At 44.0% G+C, this 25,000-nt stretch overlaps 1 protein-coding gene across 2 annotated transcripts in view; it reads right to left on the bottom strand.

Moving 5' to 3' along the window:
• LOC123745987 (zwei Ig domain protein zig-8) overlaps positions 1-25,000 on the bottom strand; it is a 341,861-nt gene that overhangs the window by 95,439 nt on the left and 221,422 nt on the right. For both annotated transcript variants that reach the window (XM_069310423.1, XM_069310457.1), the window contains exon 3: positions 17,683-17,849. In XM_069310423.1, coding sequence (XP_069166524.1) covers positions 17,683-17,849 — 167 coding nt within the window. The remainder of the gene's footprint in view (positions 1-17,682; positions 17,850-25,000) is intronic.

Below are 25,000 nucleotides of genomic sequence, written 5' to 3'. Positions count from 1 at the left end.
CAGCAGGTTGGCGATACTGGAATCCTTCCTATAGGCTTTCTATAGGCTATAGGCTCCATAACTCGCTCTAATGAAGTATATGTTCGTGATTGGAAATATTGCACTATAAGACAATGTGTCATTCTATCCATGACACCAAATAACCATGATAGACTGAATACCATCTTGTTATCTTGAGGTTATCTTGAGATGATTTCGCGGCTTAGCGTCCCCGCGGCCCGGTCCTCAACCCGGCCTCCTTTTTGTTACACATAACTCAGGAAGCAGCCCGTAGCAGCTGTCTAACTCCCAGATACCTATTTACTGCTAGGTGAACAAAGGAATCATGGATAAAGTAACTCTACCCATTTGTTTCCGCCTCCACCAGGGATCGAACCCTTCACCTTAGGACTGCGAATACCGAGTGCTGCTCACTCAGCCGTCAGGCCCCTTGAACCACAATGGTCATGTGGACAGAAATTACTGACCCAGCGACAGCCAGGAGAAGCAAATTACAGAGGTTACACAGGAAGGAGGCAATAAAATCTGGCTCAATAAAGCAAAGGTGAAATAAAGCTCATTCGTGAACAAGGGGGGGTTATGGAGGAAATAATTACGGGCATAAAGTGGTCAAGAGATGATGGCTGAGGAGGGAGGAAACGTGAAAGAATGAGGAAAAAAGTGGGGAGAACTGGGGCAGGAACTAAGAAAGGGAAAGAGGGAGGAAGCAATTGAAATAGAGCAGAAATAAAAATGCAAACAAGAAAATGAACAATAGTGAACAGGTAGAATGAAGCAGGTTTAACAAAAGCCAAACAAATATAGAACAAAAGCAAGAGATAACAAAGAACCCGATGCCTTTAATGAATAAAAAATATATGTCATTAAAATGAGGAAAGATGAATGAAAATGATTAGAATGGAGACATTGGAACAATGAAAGTGCAAGAGGAGAAATGTATAAATAAATGAAGGAGATAAGCAGTAGTTGGGTGCAACACAACACACGTCAGTCTGGCAAATAACGTAATTGGTAATAGAACGATTACGGCAAGTTTTCTTTTTTACACGATTCTGTAAATGGATGTTTACATAATTTTATAGAGAATGTTAGCTTGATTCTACAGCGAATGTTTGCTTGATTCTACAACGAATGTTTGCATGATTCTACAGCGAATGTTTGCATGATTCTACAGCGAATGTTTGCATGATTCTACAACGAATGTTTGCATGATTCTACAGCGAATGTTTGCATGATTCTACAGCGAATGTTTGCATGATTCTACAACGAATGTTTGCATGATTCTACAACGAATGTTTGCATGATTCTACAGCGAATGTTTGCATGATTCTACAGCGAATGTTTCATGATTCTACAGCGAATGTTTGCATGATTCTACAACGAATGTTTGCATGATTCTACAACGAATGTTTGCATGATTCTACAGCGAATGTTTGCATGATTCTACAACGAATGTTTGCATGATTCTACAGTGAATGTTTTCATGAACCTACAGAGAATGTTTGCATGATTCTACAACGAATGTTTGCATGATTCTACAGCGAATATTTGCATGATTCTACAACGAATGTTTAATGAATTTAACAACATCTATTTAAAGGATTCGACAGCAAGGGTTTACACAATCCTATAACAAATATCGACATGACTCTGTAACAAATGCTTACATCGCTCTACGGCTAATGTATATATATAGAATGTGACCAATAATCTGCGGGGTACATTTGTAGAATTATACAGCTAATTTGTACAGGATTTTGACTCACTCATATAAAAATATGAATGGAGAAAATGTATGAAATTACGACTGCATCAGAGAGATTAAAAAATATTTTGAAATTTGCACGGTTTAAAAGAATGAAACTTAAAATAAAGCTGAAGTTTTAGGAACAAAATAATGCTCACTTGATTAAAATAATAAAAATAGAAATAATAGAAGATATGTCGTTATATTTAAACTAATGAAGTTTGTAAATTATGTATTTCCTTTTACAAATTTATAAATGTAGGTTTCTCTAAAAGATCCATTTTCCAAATTCTGATTATTTTCTCCTAGTTGCTGCCCAGTATACAAGACTGCAGGGGTATACCTAGGGTGTGTATTTTTAAATACAGCACTGTATTGTTAAATACATCACTGAATTTTTAAATCCAGCTCTGTATTTTTTAAATTCCGGTCTGTATTTTCAAATACAGGTCTGTATTTTTAAATACAGGTCTGTATGTTCAAAAACACGTCTGTATTTTTAAATACACGTCTTTATTTAAAATTCAGAAGACGCTGCATTGACACGGGAGAGTGAAAGGGAAGGAGGCTAGTTTTGGTAATTTATTATGCACCCCAAACCTATCCTGTGAGTGACAAACGTAAGGGATAGAGGCAGGTAATGGGCTCATGAACTGAAGGAAGGGGGGAGGGAATATGGTTACTAACTCTGTGAGTGATCACAGAGTGCAAATGACAGTGAAGAACAGAGATGAGAACAGAGTTTAATTTATATAGATGTCATTTCACTTTTTAAATGTTTCATAAAATTTAACAGAGATGCACAGACCCATGATCGGTATAACGATTGGTATGTACACATCACGGACAGAGTATTTATGCGCAGTTTGCGTACCCCTTGCTAATGAAAATAATGCTTAATACGAATATACTAATGCGTATATAATTAATTTGTATACACAGTATCTATTAAGCTTTTATGTTCATTATTGGAGCGTATATGCTTTTTTTGTGTAAACATATACAAAATAAGCAACGAGTTTGTTTTAGAAACGAGTTTCGTTGCTAAAAGAGTTCTCTGGAAGATCATATCTGATATATGCGTTGATCTCACGACTTTTCTACTGATGCCTTGACCCTGGTTAAGTCAACAGAGTATACTCTATTGGCCTATAGGCGCACCGTGCTGTATAGTTACAAAAATCCTGTAAACTTGTGTATTCGTCCCATAAACAAATCAAGAGAACATATAGATACTGCTTGTAACTAGTTAAATGCTACCTCACAGGCGTTTATGACTCACAAACTCATGCCTCACACTCACAAACTCTTGGGACTCGCAAATAAAACACAGGCTGCAAGGATAGATATGCAAAACCGTCCGTTTTAGTTCGTAATGTTCCTGAATTTCTCAACGTTCCTTCCGTTTTTTTTAAGCTCAGGATATGAACATTTTTGTAATTTTTTTGTCGTCATTTTTTCGGGGCCGGCCTTATGGAGGCTAGCAACACTCCCATTAACTAGGTAGAGGTGAGAGGCGGAATGTAGAAGAGTGAGAAGAAGGGAGGTTGAAGAGGAGAGAGAAGTGAACTTGGATTGGGGGAAGAGTGAGAGGAGGCCGCTAGGAGAGGAGAACACTGAAGGTGTAAAGAGAGAAATAGAGACGGAGAGATAGGGGGGTAGAGGGAGCAGGAGATGGAGCAAGAGAAAGAGGAAGAGGAGTAAGGGGGAGGAATCAGAAGCTGACGTGGTGGAAGAGATGTTGGAGTGGGGGTAGAACATAGATAAGACCGGGAGGTGAACGGGGGATGAAGAGCAACAATGGAACATGGAAGAGAGAAGGAATTGGTTAAAAAATGAGAAAGAGAAACACAAGGTGGATGGGGCAGGAAGAGTGTGGTGGCTGAGGCGGTGGTGAGGGGACTGGAGACGGTGTGAGAGGAGGGCCACCAAGGTGAGGGACAAAGGGGCCAAGTCCAGCCTCTTCACATAATTAGATTACCTCTCTCTGCCAGATGCACTTTGGCCCTCCGCGTGGCCCTTCACTCTAGGAGTGTTCTTTCCACCCATCTGTGTCCTAAGTCGTATGTGTCTCCTCCCCCCCCCCCTCACTCTACATATGAGGACAAGCAGCTGGGATATGAGGACAAGGAGCTGGGATATGAGGACATGGAGCTGGGATATGAGGACATGGAGCTGGGATATGAGGACAAGGAGCTGGGATATGAGGACAAGGAGCTAGGATATGATGACAAAGAGCTGGGATATGAAGACAAGGAGCTGGAATATGAAGACAAGGAGCTGGGATATGAGGACAAGGAGCGGGGATATGAGGACATGGAGCTGGGATATGAGGACAAGGAGCTGGGATATGAGGACAAGGTGCTGGGATATGAGGACAAGGAGCGGGGATATGAGGACATGGAGCTGGGATATGAGGACAAGGAGCTGGGATATGAGGACAAGGTGCTGGGATATGAGGACAAGGAGCTGGAATATGAGGACAAGGAGCTTGGATATGAGGACAAGGAGCTTGGATATAAGGACATGGAGCTAGGATATGATGACAAGGAGGTGGGATATGATGACAAGGAGGTTGTCCAATCCCCATTGGATTTTGAAGAAGCCATAGTATGCCAATACACTCTGCACCAGGCCCTGATTCTTGGAACTCTATATTCATCAAGAACTGTAAACAACGACTACCGCACGCCCTTGACATTCTTTGGAGACAAAGCCTAGATACTGGCATAATCCCTGACATACTAAAAGCAGCAGAGATAGCACCACTCAATAAAGGAGGAAATAAGGTAAGTTGAAGGTAAAATATTGCAGACCGATAGCACTAACATCACACATCATAAAAATCTTTGAAAGAGTACAAGAAGTAATATCACAAAATATATGGAATCACAGCATCTCCATAACCCTGCACAGCATGGTATCAGAACAGAGCGCTCTTGCCTGTCACAGTTGCTGAACCACTATGATATGGCATTAGATGCCATGGAAGACAAGCAAAACGTTGACGTAATTTACACAGATTTCGCAAAAGCCTTCGACAAATGTGACCATGGTGTTATTGCATACAAAATGCGTTCAAAAGAAATTACCGGAAAAATAGGCAGATGGGTCTACAATTTCCTCACTAACCTAACCCATTGTGTAATAGTCATCAAAATAAAATCGGGTCCATCAAACTAGTAGAGCTCAGTCCCCCAGGGTACTGTGCTTGCTCCAGTAATTTTTCTCATCCTCATATCGGACATAGACAAGGACACAATCTATATTACTGTATCATCCTCAGTAGACGAAACTAGGATTTTCATGAGGACAAGGCGAACCTCCAATCAGATGTAAATCAGGTGTTTCTATGGCTCAGGAATCTGTACAACAGTTGATTGACAGTTGGGAGGCGGGACCAAAGAGCCAAAGCTCAACCCCCGCAAGCATAACTAGGTGAGCACACACACACACACACACACACACACACACACACACACACACACACACACACACACACACACACACACACACACACACACACACACACACACACACACACACACATGTTTACAGGCGTAGAGTCCTACATCTCGATGTTTGCGGATGACGCAAAGTTGATGAGAAGAGTTGTGACAGATGAGGATTGCAGGATCCTCCAAGAGGACCTGAACAGGTTGCAGAGATGGTCAGAGAAAAGGCTACTGGAATTCAACACGAGCAAATGTAAAGTTATGGAAATGGGACTAGGAGATAGGAGACCAAAGGGACAGTACACAATGAAGGGGAACAGCCTACCTGTAACGACGCGTGAAAGAGACCTGGGGGTGGACGTAACACCTAATCTATCTCCTGAGGCACATATAAATAGGATAACGACAGCAGCGTACTCTACATTGGCAAAAGTTAGAACATCATTCAGAAACCTAAGTAAGGAGGCATTTAGGGCCCTTTACACTGCCTACGTAAGGCCAGTCTTAGAGTATGCCGCCTCATCATGGAGTCCCCATCTGAAGAAGCATATAATGAAACTGGAAAAGGTTCAGAGGTTTGCAACGAGACTCGTCCCAGAGCTACGAGGGATGGGGTATGAGGAGCGCCTGAGGGAACTGAGCCTTACGACACTAGAAAGAAGAAGGGTGAGGGGGACATGATAGGAACGTATAAGATACTCAGAGGGATTGACAGAGTGGACATAGACGAAATGTTCACACGGAATAGTAACAGAACGAGGGGACATGGATGGAAGCTTGAAACTCAGATGAGTCACAGAGATGTTAGGAAGTTTTCTTTTAGCGTGAGAGTAGGGGAAAAATGGAATGCACTTCGGGAACAGGTTGTGGAAGCAAATACTATTCATAATTTTAAAACCAGGTATGATAGGGAAATGGGACAGGAGTCATTGCTGTAAACAACCGATGCTCGAAAGGCGGGATCCATGAGTCAATGCTCGATCCTGCAGACACAACTAGGTGAGTACACACACACACGTGCGCGAGGTCGTGGGGCCTCGCGGCTGAGTGGATAGTGCTCGGGGGTCGTAGTCCAAATAGTCCAGGCTCGCTCCCCGGTGGAGGCGGAAATCAATGGGCAGAGTTTCTTTCACCGTGTCACTGCCACGGTGCTATAGTGACGATATACAGTGTCACTGCCACTGTGCTATAGTGACGATATACAGTGTCACTACCACGGTGCTATAGTGACGATATACAGCGTCACTTCCACGGTGCTATAGTGACGATATAGTGTCACTGCCACGGTGCTATAGTGACGATATAGTGTCACTGCCACGGTGCTATAGTGACGATATAGTGTCACTTCCACGGTGCTATAGTGACGATATACAGTGTCACTTCCACGGTGCTATAGTGACGATATAGTGTCACTTCCACGGTGCTATAGTGGCGATATAGTGTCACTGCCACTGTGCTATATTGACGATATAGTGTCACTGCCACGGTGCTATAGTGACGATATAGTGTCACTGCCACTGTGCTATAGTGACGATATAGTGTCACTTCCACGGTGCTATAGTGGCGATATAGTGTCACTGCCACTGTGCTATATTGACGATATAGTGTCACTGCCACTGTGCTATAGTGACGATATAGTGTCACTGCCACGGTGCTATAGTGACGATATACAGTGTCACTACCACGGTGCTATAGTGACGATATACAGTGTCACTACCACGGTGCTATAGTGACGATATACAGTGTCACTGCCATGGTGCTATAGTGACGATATACAGCGTCACTGCCACGGTGCTATAGTGACGATATACAGTGTCACTGCCATGGTGCTATAGTGACGATATACAGTGTCACTACCACGGTGCTATAGTGACGATATACAGTGTCACTGCCATGGTGCTATAGTGACGATATACAGCGTCACTGCCACGGTGCTATAGTGACGATATACAGTGTCACTGCCACGGTGCTATAGTGACGATATACAGTGTCACTACCACGGTGCTATAGTGACGATATACAGTGTCACTACCACGGTGCTATAGTGACGATATACAGTGTCACTACCACGGTGCTATAGTGACGATATACAGTGTCACTGCCATGGTGCTATAGTGACGATATACAGCGTCACTGCCACGGTGCTATAGTGACGATATACAGTGTCACTGCCACGGTGCTATAGTGACGATATACAGCGTCACTACCACGGTGCTATAGTGACGATATACAGTGTCACTGCCATGGTGCTATAGTGACGATATACAGTGTCACTACCACGGTGCTATAGTGACGATATACAGTGTCACTGCCACGGTGCTATAGTGACGATATACAGTGTCACTACCACGGTGCTATAGTGACGATATACAGTGTCACTGCCACGGTGCTATAGTGACGATATACAGTGTCACTACCACGGTGCTATAGTGACGATATACAGTCTCACTGCCATGGTGCTATAGTGACGATATACAGTGTCACTACCACGGTGCTATAGTGACGATATACAATATCCCTACCCCGGGCCATGAGGTGATATAAGGTGACACGTTCCCCGGTGCGGCAGACGATATATAATATCATTGCTACGGTGCCGGAGGCAACATACAGCTCACCGTCGACTCAACTGTGCAGTGTAAAACGTTGGTGGCGGCCTCTCCTCCCTTACTGTGTATCCCAGTACTGTGATGACTCCACCCTCGGGGAGGACATGGTACACACACTTGAGGAACCAACCTCAGATTATCATACCAAAGTTATCAGGCAGCAAAAATTGCTCCTTTTACGAAGATGAACGAGGCTCTGAAGAGGGGGAAACGGTAGAGGAGGGGAGAGAGCTGGAAGAAAAAAAATGGGTGAGGGAGTGTGTAGAGGGGGAGGTGAGGGGTGTAGCTCATGCTGAGAGGTTGAGAGGGAGGAATGCGGAAGACAGAACATAGGGGATAGAACACTTCTCTGGAAAAGGGCAAGAATAGGTGTGTGTATGTGTGTGTGTGGTAGTTCAAAGTGAGTGTGTGGCAGTTTAAAGTGTGTGTGTGGTAGTTTAAAGTGAGTGTGTGGCAGTTTAAAGTGTGTGTGTGGTAGTTTAAAGTGTGTGTGTGTGGAAGTTTAAAGTGTGTGTGTGGCAGTTTAAAGTGAATGTGCGGTAGTTTAAAGTGTGTGTGTGGTAGTTTAAAGTGAGTGTGTGGTAGAATAAAGCAAAAACAAAATTAGAAAGATATAGAAAAACAGGGAAATGTTGAATTAGAATTCAGACAAGGCAAAGATGATATGCACTCGGACAAAGACGGGAGGAGAGAGAGAGAGAGAGACAGAGGGAGAGAGAGAGAGACAGAGGGAGAGAGAGAGAGACAGAGGGAGAGAGAGAGAGAGAGAGAGAGAGAGACAGAGGGAGAGAGAGAGAGAGAGAGAGACAGAGGGAGAGAGAGAGAGAGACAGAGGGAGAGAGAGAGAGAGAGAGACAGAGGGAGAGAGAGAGAGAGAGAGAGACAGAGGGAGAGAGAGAGAGAGAAAGACAGAGGGAGAGAGAGAGAGAGAGACAGAGGGAGAGAGAGAGAGAGAGACAGAGGGAGAGAGAGAGAGAGAGAGACAGAGGGAGAGAGAGAGAGAGAGAGAGAGAGACAGAGGGAGAGAGAGAGACAGAGACAGAGGGAGAGAGAGAGAGAGAGAGAGAGAGAGAGAGAGAGAGAGAGAGAGAGAGAGAGAGAGAGAGAGAGAGAGAGAGAGAGAGAGAGAGAGAGAGAGAGAGAGAGAGAGAGAGAGAGAGAGAGAGAGAGAGAGAGAGAGAGAGAGAGAGAGAGAGAGAGAGAGAGAGAGAGAGAGAGAGAGAGAGAGAGAGAGAGAGAGAGAGAGAGATATGCTGTGAGCTTGGGTGCGGAAGCTGGAGTGAGTATGAGAGTGCAAGTAGATGTCTGGAAAGAGAACCCCTCTCTTTTCACTTTTTCTGTATTCATGGGAGAGAGCTGCTCTCTCTCTCTCTCTCTCTCTCTCTCTCTCTCTCTCTCTCTCTCTCTCTCTCTCTCTCTCTCTCTCTCTCTCTCTCTCTCTCTCTCTCTCTCTCTCTCTCTCTCTCTCTCTCTCTATCACTCACTACGTATTCCCATATGTCCTCAACATTTCATAGTGAAGTTTTATCACGAGCTCCCAACAGAGAGGGATGGGGAAGGAAGAAGGTAGTGAGGGGTTTGGGGTGAGACATTTTGAGGAGTATGAGAGATGTAGAGGTGGGGCTGAGATGTGCGGGAGGGGCTGAAATGTGGGGATGCCGAGGTTCATATGGCGTCTCCCCAAAATTATTTTGCTTTAATCTCTAAACCCTTTTCGGCACTTCAAAAATATCTAGTTAATGTTCGTAAAGTTAATACAAAATATTTACCCTTTCGAAAACTCATATAAGGGATGGTCTTATCGTTCACTGGGATGGTCTTATCGTTCACAGGGATGGTCTTATCGTTCACTGGGATGGTCTTATTGTTCACTGGGATGGTCTTATCGTTCACAGGGATGGTCTTATCGTTCACATGGATGGTCTTATCGTTCACATGGATGGTCTTATCGCTCACTAGGATGGTCTTATCGTTCACAGCGATGGTCTTATCGTTCACAGGGATGGTCTTATCGTTCACAGGGATGATCTTATCGTTCACTGGGATGGTCTTATCGTTCACAGGGATGGTCTTATCGTTCACAGGGATGGTCTTATCTCTCACTGGGATAGTCTTATCGTTCACAGGGATGGTCTTATCTCTCACTGGGATAGTCTTATCGTTCACAGGGATGGTCTTATCGTTCACTGGGATGGTCTTATCGTTTACTGGGATGGTCTTATCGTTCACAGGGATAGTCTAATCGTTCACTGGGATGGTCTTATCGTTCACAGCGATGGTCTTATCGTTCACAGGGATGGTCTTATCGTTCACAGGGACGGCCTTATCGTTCACAGGGATGGTCTTGCACTTCTCAGTCGTAAATTCAGGTCATTAACAGCTCCAGAAATGGTTACAATGCAGGTCAAACGAGCCACTCTGACCTTTGCTTGCTGGACTAGTGGAGTTTCTTTGCCAGGTGTATGTGTAAGCCTGTATACCTTCTGTCTGTCTGTCTCTGTCTACCAGAATCTTCCGCTTCTATTTTTCCCATTCACACGTTCTTCTTACAAACAGATGCCTGAACATTTACTGTGATTATGGCAATATTTCGTATATCTCCTTTCTTAACATTTACTCTTCATTCTCCTCCTCCTCCTCCTTTCTCCAAGAAGCTCCCCTTCTTATAAGTCTTTCTCTCGTGTTCATCCCTTGTAATGATCTATTTTTTTTTTTTGGTATATTGATGTATCGTCTCCTTTCGTTTCTCTTGTTCCCTCTCACATTTCTCCTCAACCCTCTTATGTCCTAATATATTCTTGTCCTTGTCATTGTTCCTGTGTGAGTAATTTTCTCTGTCTCTGCCTCTGTCTCTCTCTCTCTCTCTCTCTCTCTCTCTCTCTCTCTCTCTCTCTCTCTCTCTCTCTCTCTCTCTCTCTCTCTCTCTCTCTCTCTCTCTCTCTCTCTCATTATCTGCCTGTAGTTCACGTTGTCACTTTGCCTGCTTCACACTTAAGGTTCTCTATAAATGACGCACTTCTAAATAAGTGATATAATAAGATTTCAATCACACACACACACACACACACACACACACACACACACACACACACACAGGAAGCAGCCCGTAACAGCTTTCTAACTCCCAGGTACCTATTTACTGCTAGGTAATAGGTGCAACAGGGTGAAAGATACTTTGCCCATTTGTTTCTGCCTGGTCCTAGAATCAAACCCGGGGCACAGAACAGAATTACGAATCCTGTGCGCTGTTTACTCAGCTACCAGACCCCCGTGTGGGTGTGTGTGTACTCACCTATTTGTGCTTGCGGGGGTGGAGCTCTGGCTCTTTGGTCCCGCCTCTCAACTGTCAATCAACTTATGTACAGGTTCCTGAGCCTGTTTTCTAAGGTTAGTTCCTTCGGTCTCTCTTCGTACTTCGTCCCTCACAGCTCTGGCACGAGTCTCGTTGCAAACTTCGGCACCTTTTCGAGTTTCCATATATGTTTTATTTTGTTACCGCGTAACGTGCTGGAGGTGGGGTCCCTCGATTGTTTCAAGCGCGGGTTGGACAAGTATATGAGTGGGATTGGGTGGTTATAAATAGGAGCTGCCTCGTATGGGCCAATAGGCTTTCTGCAGTTACCTTTGTTCTTATGTTCTTTTGTTCTTTTGTTTTAGATTGGGCGGCATATTCTAAGACTTTATCTTGAGGTTATCTTGAGAGGATTTCGGGGCTTTTAGTGTCCCGCGGCCCGGTCCTCGACCAGGCCTCCACCCCCAGGAAGAAGCCCGTGACAGCTGACTAACACCCAGGTACCTATTTTACTGCTAGGTAACAGGGGCATAGGGTGAAAGAAACTCTGCCCATTGTTTCTCGCCGGCGCCTGGGATCGAACCCAGGACCACAGGATCACAAGTCAAGCGTGCTGTCCGCTCGGCCGACCGGCTCCTTCCTGACTTTTCTCACATAGGCGGTATACAGTGATCTAAAACTCTCCTTTACAAGTTTCTGAAGGATCTTCAGACTTTTGCCAGTGTAGAGTATGCCGCCCCATCTTGGAGCCCCCCTCTAAAAAAAAAAATATATGAATGCTTGAAAGGTTTCAGAGGTTTTCAACGAGACTCGTCCCAGAGTTACGATGGATGAGGTACGAAGAGGGACTGGAAGAACTATACCTGACGACGCTAAACAGGCGGAGAGAGGGGGAGACATAATATAAATGTATACGTATGAAATATTTTAGGGGGACTGACAGAGTATACAAAGAGAAAAGGTTTACAATGAATCACAATAGAACAAGAAGGCACGGATGGAAGCTTGTGACTCAGATGGGTCACAGAGATGTTAGAAAGTTTTCTTTAAGTGTAAAAATAAATAGGGGAAAAAAATTAAAGAAGCAGGTTATAGAGGCTAACTTCATTCACACCCTTAAAAGCAGGTATGATAGGGAAATATGTCGGGAGTCATTGTATTTAGCATCCGGTGGTTAGAAAAGGAGGGTCAAAGAGCTAGAGCTCGATCCTGCAGGCACAAATACGTGAGTACACACATCTTCAAGATCACCTGCCCGTAGCAGTTGTCTAACTCCCAGCTACCTATATACTGCTAGGTGAATGGGGAAATCGAGCGAAAGAAACTCTGTCCATTTGTATTCTTTCCCGACCCGGGAATGGATCCCGGGACCTTAAGTCTACGACCCCAGAGCGCTGTCCGCTGTGTGTGTGTGTGTGTACTCACCTTACTCACCTAGTTGTGCTTATGGGGTTGAGCTCTGGCTCTTTTTTCCCATATCTCAACCGTCAATCAACTGATGTACAGGTTCCTGAGGCTACTGGGCTCTATCATATCTCCACTTGAAACTGTGTATGGAGTCAGCCTCCACCACATCACTGCCTAATGCATTCCACTTGTTAACTACTCTGATACTAAACAAGTTCTTTCTAATGTCTCTATGGCTGATTTGGGTACGAAATTTCCCACCCGTGTTCCCTATAGTGCATGCGCCCCTTTTGATAAATAAACTGTCTTAATCTAGCCTATCAATTCCCCTGAGAATCTCATACGTGGTGATCATATCCTTCCTAACTCATCTGTCTTCCAGCGTTGTGTGTGGAAAATTTCCTCCAAAAATATAGTATAACATGTCTGAGTAGCATGGCCAATGAGAGTACCCATAGTCATTATTATAGACCAGACATGGACATTATTAGACCCAAACCAAACCCTCCCAGGACAGATAGAGTGTTAAGTCAGAATACTTCCAACATTATGAACAGCCCTGGGGCCAGATTCACGAAGCACCTACGCAAGTACTTACGAACGTGTACATCTTTTCTCAATCTCTGACGGCTTTGGTTACATTTATTGAACAGTTTACAAGCATGAAAACATCCCTATCAAACTGTTATCGTTATAAACAGCTTCTTCGTGCTTCGGAGCTCATTAACAGTTTCATAATTGTAAACAAAGCCGCCAAAGATTGAGAAAAGATGTACAGGTTCGTAAGTGCTTGCGTAACTTCTTCGTGAATCTGGCCCCAGGGAAGGCATCTGAAATGGGTTCCATACCTGGGTATGCAATTAAATCCAACATCTATAAGCATATCAAGGAAACACTCTAAAATAAATACATATAAACCATAAATAATTGTTTAACCAGATTCGTTTGGTTATCGGTTGCATAAATCGACCTTAAAAACAGACAGGGTAATCCGCCTGGGGGTGAATTCAACTAGTGTCTAGACGCTGCGGGGACAGTAAACACTCCACCACCAAAATATAAAGATAAACATCGGACGCCCACGATCGTCGTCGCCCCTAAACCAACACAACAACAAACATCAGACGTACCATTTTAATTTCTTTCTTTATTATGCACCCCATACCCATCCCCGTGGCCGCCACAACCTGATTAATTTCAGTCGTTTTATATCCTTGGACCTCTTTATATTGGCGTAATCTTTACATAAAACTGATTAAAGTGCTCACACACCGTTTAAAAATTTTAGGTGTGTGAAATATAAAGAATATAACAGTGTAAACTTAGAGTGGAGTGAGAGGCCACACCTGCAGGGAGTGAGAGGCCACACCAGCAGGGAGTGAGAGGCCACACGTGCAGGGAGTGAGAGGCCACACCAGCAGGGAGTGAGAGGCCACACCAGCAGGGAGAGAGAGGCCACACCCGCTGGGAGTGAGAGGTCACACCAGCAGGAAGTGAGAGGCCACACCAGCAGGGAGAGAGAGGCCACACCAGCAGGGAGTGAGAGGCCACACCAGCAGGGAGAGAGAGGCCACACCAACAGGGAGTGAGAGGCCACACCAACAGGGAGAGAGAGGCCACACCAGCAGGGAGAGAGAAACCACACCAGCATGAAGCCACACACCCGCCATGACAGTAAACAAAACAACTCCATCAGCCTCAAGAAGACACCCCACAGACCTACACACCTTGTCTGGCCTGTTGTATAGATCCGTGAACCTTTGTATGGAGGTGTAAACTACACATCAATGGGCATCAAAAGCAAAACACACCCTATTTAAAGAGACTTCAGTCTGTGTCTTGCCATGAACTGTGAGGAAATTGAATTGACACCTAAACACCTGACTCATGACACCTGACTCATGAACACCTTATAGCACACCCTCACACCACTGTACATGGCATAGTGAACCACTCTACATGCTCTGGCCTAACAAGAGGGTTAAGTCTTAGCAAATTAAGACTGAGTGCTCCGTATCTGCATATTAAAAACAAAATAGGGAGGTTGGTGTTGTTTAAAGAGATTTGGATCCAATATCTTGGTGCCACTAACCCCATTATTATAACAGGTGCGGTTACGACCATGCACTTACAAGCCTACCTCAGTAAGTAAATTACTTGCCACTTAATTAAATATAACTTGCAATATTTAACAAATAAATATTGTATATAAGGTATTGAAATTGTAAAAAATTGTTTAAAGTATAAATTTTACAATTTATAAATTAAAAAAAATAAACATTTAAATAACAAGTCTTGTCATTGTGGATAACATAATTAATATGCGGCAAGATATCAGGATTAGGCTAAAAAATAATAACTACAGACCGTTATCAGTGCTAGCGGCATTATACATATATTTAGTTTTACCAAGTGGTAATGAGGTTACTTTAATCGGGCTGACCAAAGGGCAGCAGCAGAACCATCCCTGCAAGGTCTCCCTAACTGTGACCCGGACTCAAGGAACACTCAGACAACCCATCTTGCGGTCATCTTGAGATGATTTCGGGATTAGCGTCCCCGCGGCCCGGTCCTCGACCAGGCCACCTTTTTGTTTCACATTACCCAGGAAGCAGCCCGTTGCAGTTGTCTAACTCCCAGGTACCTATTTACTGCTAGGTGAACAGGGGCATCAAGGTGAAAAAAATATACCCATTTGTTTCCGCCTCCACCTTGGATCGAACCAGGAACTTAAAACTACGAAACCCGAACGCTGTCCACTCAGCCGTCAGGCCCCATACAGTCCACTACACAACGAAAAGGGCATCAGTTTTCCTAACTGCCACTGGGTATGACTACTATCACTATAGACAGCTAAGTTTGCTGCTAGCAGTTAGATCTTTGAATTATATATTAATTGTAGTTGGGGAGAAAATAATCCCTCAAACGTGAGTTTTGTTTCCCCGTAGTCTCTCCTTATAGCTCATACCCCTCTGGTTGGGTATTAGTCTGGTGGCATACTTCTGAACCTTTTCCAATTTAGTGTTGTGCTTAACGAGATACGGACTCGATGCTAGAGTTTCATACTCCAGGATTGGTCTGACATATGTGGTCTAAAAGGTTCTGAATGATTCCTACCAAAATTTTATAAAGGCCGTTTTTATGTTGACCAGCCTGGCATTTGCCGCTGATGATATCCTCTTGATGTGGGGTTCAAGAGGACAGGTCTGGCATGATATCAACCCCCAGGTCATTCCCACTCTTTTATTCTTGAAGAATTTCATCTCACAAGTGATACCTTGTATCTGGCCACCTGGGACCAGATTGACGAAGCAATTACACAAGTACTTAGGAACGTTTTTCTTCTTAGCATCTTCGTGGTGGCTACGTCGGGATTCAAGAAGGCATTTAAGAAGGAAAATTCTTCAAAAGAAAACAAGCTACAAGCTCAACCATCATCTTCACCTCACAGGATTCTTATTCATACATGGAATCAGGAGAGAACATACCAGCCTCAATACAAAAAACTAATCAACTCTGACTAAATAACAACTTCACGATTTTCACAAGAGATAAACACTGAATCGTAGTAACAGTTGATTATAATTGCTCTTATCAGCTTCTACAAGACTCCTCTCAAACAATGCATTTTCTTTCTTAACAAGCTTGGACACTCTTCTATGACTGATGGATGCCTACTACTAGTTATACACAGCAATGTGCTGCTTCTCTATTCTGTATGAAGGACCACACAGTGTAAATCAATAACCAGCTACAAGCTCATCCAACATCCCCACCTCACTGGACGGCCAGTCATACAAGGAATCAGGAGACCTAATACCATTTGGTGTGAAGTCACTGTTAACAGGGCAATCACAGATATAGTGTTGGAGGGTATGACCTCTCATACAGATGTTATGAGACTGAAAACAGATGTTTTTTTCACCCAGAGGGTTATAAACGCATGGAACTGCTTACCCGCTGAAGCCGTAAATACCAAAATCTAGCTAGAAAATATCATTAGGATAATTGGCGGGACCTATAACAAGGCACCGGCTTTCTGTCCACGTCGAGGCCACTAGATAATTAGTGGCCCGTGGATAAATTTAGGTAAATATATGCAATAATTGTCAGCACATCGCGTCTCCCTTCCGAGCGAAAAGGAAAGCCTTACAGTATCTCTTAGAATTACATAGGTAAACAGAAAATGTAACATATTTGTTTACGACAATGTCGGCGCTGATTGTAGAAGTTGAAAAACATAGTCTTACTCTGAAATATACTAATTTTATAAGTAAATTCGACGTAAATAGGTGGCAAGTGACCATTAATGAGCTCCGATAACCCAGCGTCGTGATTGGCTAAACCTTTAAGATGTAGAATGTTGCCTTCTCTCTGATTGGCCAAACGAAAATCCCTAGAGACATCTAGTGAGACTCTAGTGTACTCACCTATTTGTACTCACCTATTTGTGCTTGCGGGGGTTGAGCTCTGGCTCTTTGGTCCCGCCTCTCAACCGTCAATCAACAGGTGTACAGGTTCCTGAGCCTACTGGGCACTTATCATATCTACACTTGAAGCTGTATATGGAGTCAGCCTCCACCACATCACTTCCTAATGCATTCCATTTGTCTACTACTCTGACACTGAAAAAATTCTTTCCTACGTCTCTATGGCTCATTTGGGCACTCAATTTCCACCTGTGTCCCCTAGTGCGTGTGCCCCTTGTGTTAAAATGTCTGTCTTTATCTACCCTATCAATTCCTCTGAGAATCTTGTATGTGGTGATCATGTCCCCTCTAACTCTTCTGTCTCCCAGTGACGTGAGGTTTAATTCCCGTAGTCTCTCCTCGTAGCTCATACCCCTCAGTTCTGGTGTGTGTGTGTGTGTGTGTGTGTGTGTGTGTGTGTGTGTGTGTGTGTGTGTGTGTGTGTGTGTGTGTGTGTGTGTGTGTGTGTGTGTGTGTGTGTGTGTGCGTGCATGTGCGTGTGTATGTGTGTGTGTGTATGTGCGTGTGTGTGTGTGTGAGTATATATGTGTATATTCATGCATGCATATGCCTGTACATATGTGGACCTGTACATGTATGTGCCTGTGCACGTGTGTGTGCGCCTATGCATGTTTGTATACCTTTACCTGTGCATATACCTGTGCCTGTGCATGTGTGTGTGTGCATCAGGGGAGAGACTCACCTGCTTGTCAGCCATGTTGCGGACCTGGCAGTGGAGGAAGGCGGTGGAGCCCAGCTGCGCTGTCTGGTTAGTTACTGTGACGTTCTCCAGGCCGAAGGTGGGGACGCCCTGGCCCAGGATGGAACTCTTCTCCGGGTCCCACATGCGCTGCGGGTTCTCCGTCACGTCTGTCCACGGGCAGAGGAAGACAAAGGTCAAGACAAAGGTCACCTTTATTGTTTGGTCATTAACAGAGAAGGTGTTTCTAAAAGGGAAGGGGAAAGCGCCAAGCCATTACGACTATATAGCACTTGGAAGGGGTCAGGATATGGGATGGGACGGGGGGAAGGAATGACGCCCAGCCACTAGGGCGGTCGGGGATTGAACGCCGACCTGCATGAAGTGAGACCGGGGCTCTACCGTCCAGCTCAAATGGTTGGTCAATAATTTCTAGAATGTTAATGTATTATTAAATGCATGTGTTGCCGAAGCCTATATGTATATTCATGTATATTTTTCTTAATTATTACAAAACGTAAAATGACAAATTCATATGCTTTTGTATATTAAATAATTTTCATTGAGTACATTGGAGATACATATAGATTAAAAGATCATACTTTTTATGATCTTCATTTGAGACGGAATATAAATCTTATCGTTTTTACAGTTAGTTTTGCGCATTGATTGGGTCTTAATCATCTCGCTAAGCTGTTGCTTAGTATTTCGAGAGGCCAGGAAATTTGTTTGGCTGTTAAATAGCAGTATTTTTCAGGCCGTAGTTATATGCTGACCGTTGATAATTGGATGAGCGTGTTCTGTGTGAAGTCCTTCGTCAAGATTTAATCTTCTATTTTTGCTGAATTTGATGATTCAGCGAAATCCAGACTCATTATTCATAGCGTTGCGATTGCTCTGTCCGATGGCTTTGGCCGTGCATTATTGCACCATGTAATGGGTTTTTCGGGAATGAGTACCTCTAGCGATGAACTTTTGTACATGTTTATATAAATTGTGAGGTTCTGAAGAGAAAGTTCTTGAAGTCCCCATGTTGGCATGCAGAACCATAGACAACAATCATCTGTTTTAAGGCATTGCGTTCGATCTCGCAGAGTTGTTAACAATCACGAGAAAAGGAGGGGGAGGGAACTATCAGGAGAAAGCGCCAGGCCATTACGAATATATAGCACTTGGAAAGAATCAGTTTAAGGATTTGGGATGGGACAGAGGGATGGGACTTTCTATCCTCTTCCAAATTTCTGGCAGTTCACCTGTTACCAGTGATTTGTTATACACCATGGAGAGTGGCAGGCACAGTGCTTCTGCTCCTTCCTTTAGTATCCATGGCGATATTCCATCCGGGCCCATAGCCTTTGTCACATCCAACTCTAGCAAAAGCTTCCTTATATTCCCAATGATAATCTCAAATTCCTCTAGTGGTGCCTAGCTATTGTTAACTATTCCTTCTCTTATTCAGGAACTTCTCCTTGCTCTAGTGTGAAGACTTCGTGGAATTTCTTATTGAGTTCCTCGCACACTTCTTTGTCGTTTGTAGTGAATCTGTCTGCCCCCGTTCCTCAGTTTCATTGCCTGTTCCTTCACTGTTGCTTTTCTCCTGATGTTGCTGTTCAGGAATTTAGTTCGAGTCTTCGCCTTGCTTGCTATGTCGTTTTCATATTACCCTTCTGCCTCTCTTCTCACCCTGACGTATTCATTCCTGGCACTCTGGTAACCTTCTCTGGTGTCAAGTGTTCTGTTATTTCTATAGTTTCTCCACGCCCTTTTACTTAGTTGCTTAGCTAGCTTACATCTCTGACTAAACCATGGGGTTTCTCTTCTGCATTTAATTTTTTTCCTTCTGGGCCGGGATAAACTTTTCTGCTGCCTCCTTACGCTTCTGCGTGATGTATTCTATCATGTCTTGAGCCGTCTTTTCCCTGAGATCTGTTTCCCAAGTTATGTCCGTTAGGAATTTTCTTATCTCCTCATAGTTTCCCTTACGAAATCCTAGCTTTTTGCTTTCAGCTCCCATTCTCGAGTACTTTAACCCTTCTTCGACCAGATACTCAAAAGTCAGTACACAGTGATCGCTCATTTCTACTGGGGCCTCTAAGTCTATTTCCCTTATGTCGGAGTCATTCAGAGTAAAAACTAGGTCCAGTCTCGCTAGTTCATCGTTTCCCCTCATTCTTGTGGGTTCCCTGACATGCTGGCTTAAAAAGCTTTTTGTTGCCACTTTCAGTAGTTTAGCTCTCCATGTTTCCTCTCCTCCATGCGATTCCTTGTTCTCCCAGTCTATCCTTCCGTGATTGAAGTCCCCCATGATGAGCAGGTGGAATCGAATTATACAGGCAGTAGCGGCTGCTCACTCAATTATAATGTTAACTACCATGTTGTTTCTATCATACTCTTGCCTGGGTCGCCTGTCGTTTGGTGGAGGATTATATGTATATATGTTTTATGTGATACACACGATATATGTTATAGCGTGTGTATGTGTGTGCATGTCGCTGTGTATTTGAGTGTTTGTATGTCTCTGTAATATTTACGAGTGGATTGCAAAACTAAACAAATCCCATCTCAGGCAGGAATGGTCCTTTAAATGAGGTCGTAAACACACCCTTCCCGCGTCCCAGGTCCACCAGCCTAAAGAGCTCAAGTTACGGACCTTGAGCATCGGGTTTACGACCCCAAGACATGGCTTTTATTGCAACTCAGCTCGCTTAAAACTAGCTACCGAACACATCGCCATCGGAACCGAACACTATAGGGGTGTGTGTGTGTGTGTTCAGGGGTGAGCTGGGGTATATAGACAGTTGGAGACGCTTTGAGTTACGAAACATGTATATAGACGGCTGTGTTTTACGGCTTAGTGGCGTCTCAGTGCGGCTTGGTCGGTAGGTTTTACTCTGGTGGGTCGTTTGAGCTCACTTGTGGAAGCAAGTCCGCGCGGAGGCGTGAAGGTCGGATGATGAATGATGGTCTGAGTCGTTTTTACTGTGAACTTCTGTGTTTTTTTCATTAACCGCTCGTTGGCTGCACTTTGACCGGTTGCTGGGGGCCCACAGGGGCTTCCGACGTACGTGCAAGAGGTGGTGTCTGCTTTATCTGCTGTGAGAGGAATCTGCCATATCTGCTGGGTGTGGGATCAGTCATACTTCCTGGCAATGTGGTCTCCTCCATGCGATTTCTTTAAGACGTGCTGTGACTGGGACCTACCATGCCCCGTGAGAATGTAGTCTGCCATACCTACTGGGAAATGGGTCAGTTATTCCTTCTGGGTTTGAGATCTGCCATACCTGCTGGGAGTGAGGACTTCCAAACCTGCTCTGAGGGGACTCTGTCATTTCTGCTGGGGTGGGTTATGCCATGTCTGCTGGTAGTGAAATTTTTCTTCTCTGCTTTAGAGGAATATCTGCGATACCTGCAAAGGTCAGAGCGGGTCTGATGTTCATGTTTAGGAGAAGGGGGGGGGGGGTCAATATGGGGATTAAGTCTGCCATATCTGAGGGGAGTGGGGGAAGAGGGTCTTTTTTTCTATTCATGTTGGAGAGGGATGTCTTTAACACCTGCTAGAGGTCGGCTGATATTCCTGCACTTGATTCATATTTCATCTCTATTCTGAACTTCTTGTTTCAATACGTTGGTGTTTAAAGTCTCTGCTCAACATTTTTTTCTATGAAATCTCTGATCAGCGATAACTTTTCCGGCAACTCCTAGGCGTTCCACCCGTTTCGTTGCATCGCCAGCAACAGGGGTTGTTTTACAATAATGTAAAATACAACATGCATGTCTTCAGATAAATGTGTAGTGTTTCTTTTTAGGTTTGGTGTTGCGCTTGAGGCCTATATTAACCTTAGGAGGGTTATTAGGGCCACCACAAGGGCTTACTGAACAATTAGCAAATAAATTTACTCCTGCATAGCTCAGGATCAAAGTACACTGAAATATGGAGTTCACATCTCGGTGTACATATTCCTGCCTCGTTCTAATCTTATATAATTCTTGAATCTTTTTGAATACAGCAATAAACATTTAAGGCAAAACTTGAAGCAAAATATAATGGTTCAAAAGTGAAAGGTCATGTGTTTTTATTACTTCATTAAATTTGAGATTCATTGTGGGTGATATGTATTAAGTTATTATATAACATTAATACGGAAATGGCTAATAATTTATATATTTTGGTTTTTTCAACATCTTCAAATCTGCTTGCTAGTGTCGGCCTCAGCTCTATTTAGAACACGAAACATGATCCAATAATCCATTGGCATTAATATACCTGTAACGCTATGTGCATAGGAATCACAGATTTGTTGCCATTAATAGCTGATCCAGCCAGAGAATCTAACCTAACCTAACCTAACCCAGAAACTGTTAATGGTTGCCAGTTTCTGTGATATCATCGGTCGATTGCCAGTGAAGTCATGACTTTCTGAGATGCAAAGGAAGGTAGCAGTTCTCTCACTGCTGAATCTCGGTTTTCATTTGAAGACACTGCGACATTAGTCAAATGATTTACTCTTTTGTTCCAGTTTATAAGAAGACAATTCGCAAATAATTACTTTTGATAATAATCAACGTTCGATAATGGCCCAGGCCGGGTTTGAAGCACCTGTCAATTTAGTTGAAGCACTTGTCGGTTTTGAAGAAGCACCGGTTGTTCGTGATTAAGTGCCTCTCATTCCAGTTGCAGCACCCGTCATTCCTGTTGAGGCACCTGTAATTCTTGTTGAAACACCCGGAAATGTTGCAAGAACCTTCATTCCTGTATTATTATACCAACCCCCACAGACACAGTATTATACCAACCTCTTCAGACACAGCATTATACCAACCTCTACAGACACAGCATTATACCAACCCCCACAGACACAGCATTTTACCAACCCCGACAGACACGGCATTATACCAACCCCCACAGACACTGTATTATACCAACCCCCACAGACACAGTATTATACCAACCCCCACAGACACGGTATTATACCAACCCCCACAGACACAGTATTATACCAACCCCCACAGACACAGTATTATACCAACCCCCACAGACACAGTATTATACCAACCCCCACAGACACAGTATTATACCAACCCCCACAGACACAGTATTATACCAACCCCCACAGACACAGCATTATACCAACCCACACAGACACAGCATTATACCAAATCCCAGAGACACAGCATTGCACCAACCCCGACAGACACGGTATTATACCAACCCCCACAGACACAGTATTATACCAACCCCCACAGACACAGTATTATACCAACCCCCCACAGACACAGTATTATACCAACCCCCACAGACACAGTATTATATCAACCCCCACCGACAGTATTATACCAACTCCCACAGACAGTATTATACCAATTCCCACAGACAGTATTATAACAACTCCCACAGACAGTATTATACCAACCCCCACACAGACAGTATTATACCAACCCCCACAGACAGTATTATACTAACCCCCACACAGACACAGCATTATACCAACCCACACAGACATTATTATACCAACCCCCACAGACACAGCATTATACCAACCCCCACAGACAGTATTATAGAAACCCCCACACAGACACAGTATTATACCAACCCCCACAGACAGTATTATACCAACCCCCACACAGACACAGCATTATACCAACCCCCACAGACAGTATTATACCAACCCCCACAGACACAGCATTATACCAACCCCCATAGACAGTATTATACCAACCACCACAAACACAGTATTATACCAACCCCCACAGATTTTATTATACCAACCCCCACAGACAGTATTATACCAACCCCCACAGACAGTATCATACCAACCCCCACACAGACACAGAATTATACCAACCCCCACAGACACAGTATTATACCAACCCACACAGACACAGCATTATACCAAACCCCACAGATACAGTATTATACCAACCCACACAGACACAGCATTATACCAACCCCCACAGACACAGTATTATACCAACCACACAGACACAGCATTATACCAAACCCCACAGACACAGTATTATACCAACCCCCACAGACTCGGTATTATACCAACTCCCACACACACACGGTATTATACCAACCCCCACAGACAGTATTATACCAACCCCCACAGACAGTATTATACCTACCCCCACAGACACAGTATTATACCAACCCCCTCAGACACAGTATTGTACCAACCCCCACAGACTGTATTATACCAACCCCCACAGACTGTATTATACCAACCCCCCACAGACTGTATTATACCAACCCCCACAGACTGTATATACCAACCCCCACAGACTGTATTATACCAATCCCTACACAGACTAATACCACCTCATCTCAATCTTAAGTCACCTATACAGATTATTTCGTCAATCCAAACATTGTTATACCAGGCGTCTGATAACAAGTATACTGCCCTCCAAATTATACCACCTACACATTCGAAGTTTATTTTGACTTTTATGTAACATGTGTATCGTCAATCCACATTAACTCTATGCCAGTCAATTATTCCTTAGCCCACATTCAATATTCAACCATTGACGATGAATCATTTACTCCATGCCCTTCCTCTGAAATTTATACCACTCACACACTTGCATTCTATTCGTTCAAATATTTTGTTTGGATGTGTCTACACTCCTAAGCCACCTCCACCTAACTATCGTAAACAACCTCCAGGTAACCTAGCCTAGTCAAAAAGAACTCTTAGCTAACCTTTCCACATAATACCTATCTTTAGCTCCTCTGAACAACCTCCATCTAACCCAATTATTCTATCCTAACTCTAAAACCCACGTCCACTCTAGCCTAACACCACAACCACCTAACCTGATCTTATCTGAAATGGCTTCCACCTCCTTTAACATAACGTAATCTACGCAACAATTTTCCAGCCTTCAGAATATTATTCCACCACTCACCTTTAGTCGCCCTGGAACACGGCCATAGCCCCTGCCTCCACCCCGCTGCTTGTGAAGGAACACTTCACTACCACGGCGAAGTTGCCCGCTCAAAATTGCGTAACCTTGGGGGAAGCAAAGTTGTCTGTGTATGTTTGTGTGTGAAATGAATACATATTTTTATGTATTGTAGGAGGGCTTCCCAGCTGAGGTCGGGTCTCCTTTCCGCCTTCCGCCCTGCCCCTCCCTCGTCTTTTACCCATTCCGTTCTATCCGCTCTCGTCCCCTCAATTTCCTTCCCTCGGCCACTTTCGTCCTACCCTCTTTCTCCCGCTCTTCAAGTGAAGGGAGGGGGAAGCGGTGGGTTAATCCTCCAATTCATGGTGATGCCAATGGAGCCATCACAAGCAATCCAGCTGGGATGGCCCCA

Source organism: Procambarus clarkii, chromosome 1 (assembly GCF_040958095.1).
Source record: "Procambarus clarkii isolate CNS0578487 chromosome 1, FALCON_Pclarkii_2.0, whole genome shotgun sequence".
In the NCBI taxonomy this organism is placed as follows: domain Eukaryota; kingdom Metazoa; phylum Arthropoda; class Malacostraca; order Decapoda; family Cambaridae; genus Procambarus; species Procambarus clarkii.
Note: the sequence above shows the minus strand (reverse complement) of the source record. Positions and strands in the feature narration are given on the sequence as shown.